Consider the following 9,058-nt stretch of genomic DNA (forward strand, 5'->3'; position numbering starts at 1 on the left):
GAATACCTCTAACACAATTCTTTTCAAAGGAAGCAGATGAATCTCCAAGCAGTCTCAACGACTATCATAAATCAGAACAAAAATAGGTTATTGAACATTAATATGGTATTACTATAGGCGATATATCATCCTAGAAGCATGGATTAGTACGCAACATAAAACAAACAGGGTACATTAAACGGCACACATGCCATCCTTATTTTCTTCTTGGGGTAATCACTATTTATATCAAATATGGTGCCTCAAATTTATTTTAAAAAATAAATGGTGTAATATCAGCCAAAAGATAGCAAGAAGTTCCAGCTTTGCATCATTTATAGACTTGAAATAACATGACAATGAATATAGAACATACATGCAGCAGAGAACTTGCAATCATTGGTTTGAACACATTAAGCTCAAAATGACCATTTGATCCACCCACTGTGATGGCAACATGGTTTCCCATGACCTGCAATAGGTAAATTGTAACAATTCAGAAACTGCTGGTCATCATAAAATTAAAAGTGCACAGCTTTATTACAAGTACTAAGAATGAAATACCAAAGCTCCAAGCATTGAAGAAACTGTTAGCTAATCAGTACTCAATTATTCATGACATTGAAGAAGTGAACTGATGTTTACCTGCGCACAGACCATTGTCAAAGCCTCACACTGGGTGGGGTTAACCTTCCCCTGAAACAAAAAATGATTGTGACTTAGAGTTAGTCCCATTTGTAAGACAAATAAAACAATCAAATATTATTAGAAACAAGAAATCAGCTAGTTTCTGTAACAGGTATATAGAGTCACCGAGAATTAGGATCTTACAGGCATGATACTGCTTCCTGGTTCATTTTCAGGAAGAATGAGTTCACCAAGGCCACAACGGGGACCACTATAATAGGATAGCATCGAGAAAGTCAATGAAAGAACATGAGTGATTTTTTCAATAAGAATAAAAGGAAACAAAAAGAAATGGCAATCAATGCTGTATAAGTATACACTATACCTTCCCAATAACCGTATATCATTAGCAATCTTCATTAAAGAAGCTGCAATGGTGTTGAGGGCACCACTTGTTTCTACAAAGGCATCATGTGCAGCCTACAAAAGGAGAATATGAACGTAAGCCAATGCAAAGATTGATGGAAAAAGCTAGGACAATGACATAGCACACGAAGAATTTAACTTCAAAAAATAAGTTCCAGTAACAAACCAAGGCCTCAAACTTATTTTCTGCTGTGATAAAAGGCAGCCTTGTTTCTTCAGCTACTGCCGCTGCAATCTTTGCATCAAACCTGATTACCGTCCAGAAAATACTCTTTAAACAAACCAAAAAGAAGACCATACAAGAAAACCACTTCACTAGCAGAAAGGATGCATACCCTTTCTTTGTATTCAATCCAGTCCCTACAGCTGTACCACCCTGCGCTAGCTGCTCAAGAATCATCTCTACTCGGTTAGAAGAAATCCAAAAGCAAATGAGTGAAAAACTAGTATTTCATATCTGTGTTGCATGTCTAACCTGATACATTCGTGGCAAAGTGCCAATCACTCTATCAATGCCATACTTCACCTGCAGCAGATAAAGGAAAAAGGTAATGAAGAAAAGGAAAATCCCCACAAATGGTACAAATTTTGTAGCCCCTTCAACAAAAATAGTAAACAGAATACCAAACTACACAAGCCACCAGAAAGCAAGCTTACTTGAGTAGTATACCCACTAAACTCCTGTCCAAGTGTCAAAGGTGTTGCATCCTGAGTATGAGTGCGTCCAATCTTGACAATATCCTTGAATTCGATTGACTGGTAATTGTTTAAAAGAGAAGGCCGAGAAAAAAAAAATAACACAGACAACAGAAGTTCAAAAAATAGATGTCATTAACTGTAAAGCAAACAAAGGCAAATGTCGGAGGTTTCTAAAATTGTTGCGTCACCATAATTGCATACTTGATAGCCCAAAAAAGAAAGGGGGTCAAACGAAACCATGTCTCATATAATATGAAGAGAGGATGCAAATATGATGTAAAAAATTGCAAAAATGATGTAAACCATTCAATATCCCACCTAACAAGATGACACATGGATTTGCAGAAGGGAGCCTGTAATCTACTATGTAGTATAAAATGTCTAAAGTATGAACAAACCTTCGCATTTAGTGTAGAATATAAGGTTTTCAAATTGGGGATTAGTCTTGAGTTTACTTCCATGGCAGCTGCAATGTGCATTACCTGGAAAGGGAAAAAATATGGATTATATGAAATAAAAGAGAATCAGTATTTTAAGCATAAACATTAAACCAGGGAGTAAAGAAAATAAAGGAACAATTTAGTCTAGCCATTGCAACCCCAACATAGGGATCCGATTAAATAAGATTTTTCCAGAAACTAAAATCAACAGACATACAAAAATGCTTCTAGTTCTTACAGTTGGGAAAGTATCATTGGAAGATTGTGATCTGTTGACATGGTCATTTGGGTGCACAAACTTTTCGCCCCGCCTATGACCAAGAATCTCTGCCGCTCTGTTAGCAATAACCTGAATTAGTCCAACACAAAAACTTTCACCATAAAGAACTGTTCATTGCAATGATCAAATGGATACAAAGCTTCATGTAACTTGTAAGTCATAATACACTCATACAACACCCAAAATACAAATTTCAAAAAGATAACAGTTCCGTAAATGTTCCAAAACTTAATTGTCTCAGGTTTTCATTTAATTAGCAATCATCACAAACAATGAAGATTAACATTCATAGTCACAAGTCCACTAAGCCAAACAAGGATGATCAGGTTTGCACCAACCTCATTAGCATTCATGTTACTCTGCGTGCCACTGCCAGTTTGCCAAACAACAAGGGGAAAATGGTCATTTAACTTGCCCTCTGCCACTTCTTGAGCTGCTTGCATCACTGCCTTCCCAATCGTGGGATCAAGACCGTACTCCATGTTCACCTGGATTACAACAAAGAAAAGAAACTCAGGTTCAAATCCAAACCACAAACAAACAAATAAATATATGAACAAACCCTAAAAATGCCTGTGTAAAATATAAAAATACAGAAACTTTACGCTGGCATTTATAGTGCATATAATTAGATCCGAAAAAAAAAACAATTGCTAAGGAAAAAATTCACAAAAATAATAAACAAGAACATGAGAAACTAGTGAAGAGTATAATTAACTGATGGTAAACCTTAGCAGCGCATTTTTTCAAGATGCCGAAGGCACGAACGATGGGTTCAGGCATGCGTTCACGGGGGCCACCGATATCGAAATTCTGGAGGGATCTTTGAGTTTGAGCTCCCCATAATCTAACAGCGCAAGCAACCACACACAAAACGAACAAGTTAGATTTATAAATAAAGGACAGAGAGGTAAAGAGAAGAAGAAGAAGAGGAAAACGAACTTGTCGGAAGGAACTTGAATGGGTCCAAAGGTGTCTCTTTCTTCCCTGAAGGAGGAAGAGGAATAGGATCTGGAATAGGATGCGGCGAAACGGAGAGCGAGGAAGAATTGGGAAGTGGAGGGATGTGATGAACGGCGAGATAGCACGTACAACGCCATGGTTGAGACTTGGGATTGAATCAGTGTTACACCGCACGGGAGAATGAAATACTTTGTTCTTCTGATCAAATGCTATAAAACAAGTGGGCGAATGGGTGACTTTAGTTAGGCTCGCTTCCCAACCAAATTACAATAATGATTTATATTAGCACAGTATTTTTTTTGTTTTGATATCATATAGTATTGATCATGATAATATTATTATATAGTGTTATATAAACTTTCTAACATCTATTCTATTATATAAAAATCGGATGTCTGCACTAAACGATGGAGCTGACGTGACATGCTCTGGAGAATGTTTCTCGATTTAATTATTTTAACTCATTCAATACAATTTATTACCATGACTTAATTATATCAGCTAATTGATTTGATTAGATATTTAAATATTAATATAATTTATTATAATATATATTACTTAATTAAATTTACTACATTAATTGTAATTTGTTATATTAGTTAATTAATTTATTCATTTATAAAGTCTAAAATAAAATAAATAATTTATTATTTATTCTAATTGAATTCATTAAATTTAATTATACATTATATACGAATTAATAATAATTTATAAATCACTTTATATTTTATATGTATTAACAAAATATTATATACGTCTTAATGTGTTAATTAAATATTATATACGTACAGAAAAATAAATACAAAGATGATTTATATAATATTAATAATATTATATTAACACGGTAATTTTTTTTGTTTTGATATCATATAGTATTAATAATGATAATATTATTATATAGTATTATATAAACTTTCTAATATTAGTATAGAAAATTGGAAATTATTCCTTATGGCAATCATTCTTAGTAGAATAGTGTGTCCTTTATTTACCTAGAGAAAAAAAAAACTCGCATGAGAATGGTGACGACGTGCTCAACAACAACGGTAACGGGATGAGCAGCGATGATGACATAAGTTGTGAACAGTGAAGGACCCAGAAAAATTTAGTAATGGAGACAAAAATATAATAAAATTTAGGTATAGATATTTTTTTTGCTTCCCACGATATTCAAAAGTTAATGACTAATCCGTCGTGAATTTGAATTCCATTTAAGAATCTACAATTGGCCGGCAACGAGTTGCTATACATACGAGACAGAATTCGAACCCTCAATACTTATTTAAGCGGACGACTAAGTTGATCACTTGATCAATCCAAATTGATTTAGATATATTCAAAATTTAAAATTAGAACTATCTAATACATATTGATAAGAACTAGAAATATACACACAATCATTATTATATTATTTAAAATAATAAAAATATAATTTCATATGCATAATATAATATTTAAAATAATAAAAAATATTTATAAGGACCTTTTTTATTTTTAACATGATTAAATATTATTTTTTTTATATATTGTATAGAAGTATTAATTTTTTAAAAAAATTGTGGGAGCAAATGCCCCCTCTATATTAAACGTGAGTCCGTCCTGGCTGTGAAGGAAGATGGGAGTTGTGAAGGGGTAGGCGGCGATGGACTCAGCAACAACATGATGGGAGCTATGCGGTTTTTTTGTGAAGAAGTCGAGAAGAAGAAGATTTTAGGTGAGGATGAATGAGTTTATCTTGCATGGTTATAGAGTAGACTGAAGCTACGAATCATGTGTGATGTGAGACAAATCATAATTCCTAAAAAGTGTTTATATGTATATATTCGGGGCGGGTATACCCTAAATCCGACTAAACCCTGTCTTGAGCAAAATCTGTCCCGACTCGGGTTAAGTTATTACCCTTTTCATCTGGGTATGGACGGGTCGGGTACCTGCATATTTGAAAACTCCTGCCAAGTCTAACCACGTATTGATACTCCATTTATCAAGAGTTTATTGCTAGCTAATGGACTGCTATATACACAAGGCGAAATTCTAACTCCTAATAGTTGTTTAAGCAGACGAGTGAGATGATCACTTAATAAACTCAAATTGATTAAGACAAATACTAATTATTTTTAATATTTTAATATTAAAAATTTTGAGAGTTTAATTTTAATTATAACTTTATAAAATATTAATAATAATAATTACTATATATATTATTTTTATATATTATTTAATTTTTAATATAATTTTATGTATTATCCCGTACAAACTACGAGAACATACACTAGTTACAATAATGAAAAAAAAATATTTGGCACCTAAATTCTTTTACGAACCAAATTAAACTATAAGACTTAGAATAATAGTTATAACTTATAACTGATATTTGTTATATTAATTTGATTCGACTTAATTAATAAAAAAATTTGTATTTATAGCATTATTGTAAAAAAAAATTGTTATTTTATACAATTTAATCTTTTTACAATTATTCATTTATTTTTAAAATAAAATACCATTCGTTCTTGTCTATTTACATAAATGCTATAAAATATAGACAAAAATAAGATATAAAATACCACACAACATGAGACATGCGTCACACACTAATTCTAAATAATTGTGAGACACAAGAACACAAAAATATAAATAATATATTAATTAATATTAAACTAATAACTATTTTCAAAAATAACGATATCATATACATTTTTTCTTAAAATGTATAGGTATTTAAAAGATAAAATTTTAAACTCTTATGTCTTAATAGAGTTAATAATATTTTTGTACATCACATGTACACAAAAAAATTATCTAAAAATATCTTTTTTAATAATTTTTTTTATTTTTTAGTGTGTTTGACAAATTTTTAGCCGTAAAAGTAAAAGCACTAAAAAAATATAAAAAATATCTTTTTTGAGAAGTTACAATTTACATCTTTTTTTAAAAGATCTTTTTTCTTTAAAAAAAATGTTTTGTAATCATTGATAGACAAAAATATCTTTACTAAAATTTTAAAAAGACACTTTTTACCCCCCTTCTTTCATGGATGAATGTACTATATATTCAATATCTCCTTCATGCCTTGAACCTCAGAACCAAGTTCCAACTTAAACCGCAACTCCCCTGGTAATCTCTGATTCTCTTCATGCTATCTTTTTTTTTTATCTATTTTGTGTTTTCAATATATATATATATGAAAAGTCAATTATACAAAATCAACGCAACTTTTATTTTCTTTTGCTATAATCATACGTGATATCTTTTATTTTTGTTTTTATTTTCATAGATGGATTTATATTTTATACAGTGTTGACCTTGGATTGATGTTTGAGATTTAATCATATTGAATCATTAATTTTTAGTGTTATGATTTTTTAAGAATTTGTATATGATGTTTTGGAAGCATTATTATGTAATATTTTGTCAAATTCACTATTGCAAGAATCATGTAATATTTTGAGATAAAATTTTTAATGATTTGATATAAAATATAATAATATATAAATATAAAAAATATATACTAGTATCAAAATATAAAAAGTAAAAAATCTAAAAATATTCACAAATAAAAATATAACATATTCGTTTAGCTTTTGTGATATATATATATATATATATATATACGACTTGTAAAGGTTGAGCTGGTAGGGGTTGAGCTTGTATTAATGGTTGACCCATTTGTTGTAAAGTTATCACATTTTGTCTATGAAGATAATGCAATTTACGAACATGATGAATCCTTTTATTCTTAATGTTTTCTTTTAAGCTTTTTACGGATCTTACTACTTTAATATTTCTTAACATACTTCTCATCTTGATTATTTTTTTATCTAACTTTTCTATTTCTTGACTTAATTCAGAAGATTCAACTATTACTTCTATGTATCTTCTTGCTAAGGCTAATCTTCTCATTTTCATATTTCTTCTAAGAAACTTTAAAGATTTAAGCCTTCTATGCAGTAATGACATTATATTTAAAGAAAATAGAATATAATAATAAAGAGATTTAAAGGATGAATAAAGCTTACAGAAATGGACTTGTACTATTATTGCTTGCAAAGTTGATACAATTCTTGAAGATGATTACAAAAATTTAGAATATATGAAGTAAGGAGATATAAGAGTAGAGAGATTTCTTGAACTTTCAAGTTTTTGATGATCTTAAATGAGTGAGGGCTTTGGTATTTATAGACCCAAAATGGTGACTATTTGGGTACTATTTGCCGACAGTACTGTTTGCTTTTACTGTTTGCCGACATTTACTGTTTGCTTTTACTGTTTGCCGACATTTACTTTTTACTTTTTTCTTTTTTCTTTTTACTTTTTACTCTCTTTTTTTTTCATGATTGGGCTTTTACATTGATTACATATACAGTACTTTGTTACATCTCAAATGAGTCTTGTGAGTCTTGATAATAATGAGCTGGACTGGACTAGACCTCTTCATCTTCTCCAAGAGGCACGGTCTGTATTGCTTGTAAAGAGTTTTGAATATCTTCTTCTGAAGTTGCTGCAGCTAAAGCTGCCATAATTTGTCTCTTTTGTGCTAAGAATTGAGTTTCTTTCTTATACGCTATTTGTTCATTGTTGGTGCTTGAGGCTGTTATTGCCGGACGCTTTTGTGATGTTGTTAACCATTGATCAATAGCTCTTTTACTTAGCAGATTTATATCATATTTGTTCCACCACTTAATTTTTATTACTCTTACTAGATATTGTATGCTTGGAGATTCTTCATATGCTGCTGAATCATATTCCCAGGTCATAATCCAGCTTATTCCCATGGCTGCTATGAATGAAATAAATTTATATTCTTGTAGGAATGATGACTTGCTTTTAAAATATTCATATGCCATACTGGCTTCTTTTGGGAAGAAGGCTTTTATTGGTCCAAAGTTTTGGAACCATGCTTGAAACCATTTAGGAAATTGTAATGATATCCCCTTTCTAAACCAAATGAACCAGGAATGGGGACTTGGTGATAGAAATAAAATATGATTCCAGGCTTCTTGGTAATCATAGTAGGTATAGTTCTGAGGTTCAAATTTTAATGAGAAGCTTTTAGACTGATATGGGGGTATTTTCCATTCTTGCAAGGATAATATTTTTATAATTTTTATTTTTGAATAAATAGGCTGCTTAGTGTTGGAATCTTTGTAATGTGTTAATTCAATAGATCCGGTGTCTACTAATATGAATTCATAAAATTTTTGGGTTTTTTGTGGGTTAATAGGAATATAATGGAAAGTATTTGGGAAGATAGTCTTGTATAAGGTTTTTCTGTCTTTCTTGAACCACTCTTTTTCAATAGCTAATATCTTCGTAGGATTGGGTTTCTCATAGTAAGGAAATTGTTCTTTCAAGGGTTGAGTTTGGGTTTTTCATAGTAAGGAAATTGTTCTTTCAAGGGTTGAGTATTATAGAGGTCAGATGGTTGTAATAATGTGAATTTATTATTAGTAGTAATTAAAGGGCTCTTAGAAGGTGATGACGATGATGGTGCTGCTTTTACAACCTGTGACATTGTCATAGGCCTTAATGATAATTGTTTCGCTGGTACAACCGTAACAGATAATTTTGTTTCTTTTATTTGGTCAAAGGGTTGACCATAATCTTCACTGGAGGCTGCTTTTTGCTCCATTCTTTCCCTGCA

General features: G+C 31.1%; 1 protein-coding gene across 2 annotated transcripts in view; it reads right to left on the minus strand.

Moving 5' to 3' along the window:
* Window positions 1-3,655, minus strand: part of LOC107481877 (fumarate hydratase 1, mitochondrial) — a gene marked incomplete in the record, with an annotated part of 4,555 nt that extends 900 nt beyond the window's left edge. The window contains 14 exon segments of one of the 2 annotated variants that reach the window (XM_016102226.3): window positions 1-61; window positions 356-451; window positions 625-675; window positions 811-877; window positions 992-1,086; window positions 1,199-1,280; window positions 1,368-1,417; window positions 1,508-1,558; window positions 1,690-1,788; window positions 2,130-2,213; window positions 2,410-2,520; window positions 2,790-2,939; window positions 3,181-3,298; window positions 3,394-3,655. In XM_016102226.3, coding sequence (XP_015957712.1) covers window positions 1-61; window positions 356-451; window positions 625-675; window positions 811-877; window positions 992-1,086; window positions 1,199-1,280; window positions 1,368-1,417; window positions 1,508-1,558; window positions 1,690-1,788; window positions 2,130-2,213; window positions 2,410-2,520; window positions 2,790-2,939; window positions 3,181-3,298; window positions 3,394-3,551 — 1,273 coding nt within the window. 2 annotated transcript variants of the gene reach the window in all.
* Between the last annotated feature and the right edge of the window lie 5,403 nt (window positions 3,656-9,058).

This window comes from Arachis duranensis, chromosome 1, assembly GCF_000817695.3.
Source record: "Arachis duranensis cultivar V14167 chromosome 1, aradu.V14167.gnm2.J7QH, whole genome shotgun sequence".
NCBI classification, from domain to species: Eukaryota; Viridiplantae; Streptophyta; class Magnoliopsida; order Fabales; family Fabaceae; genus Arachis; species Arachis duranensis.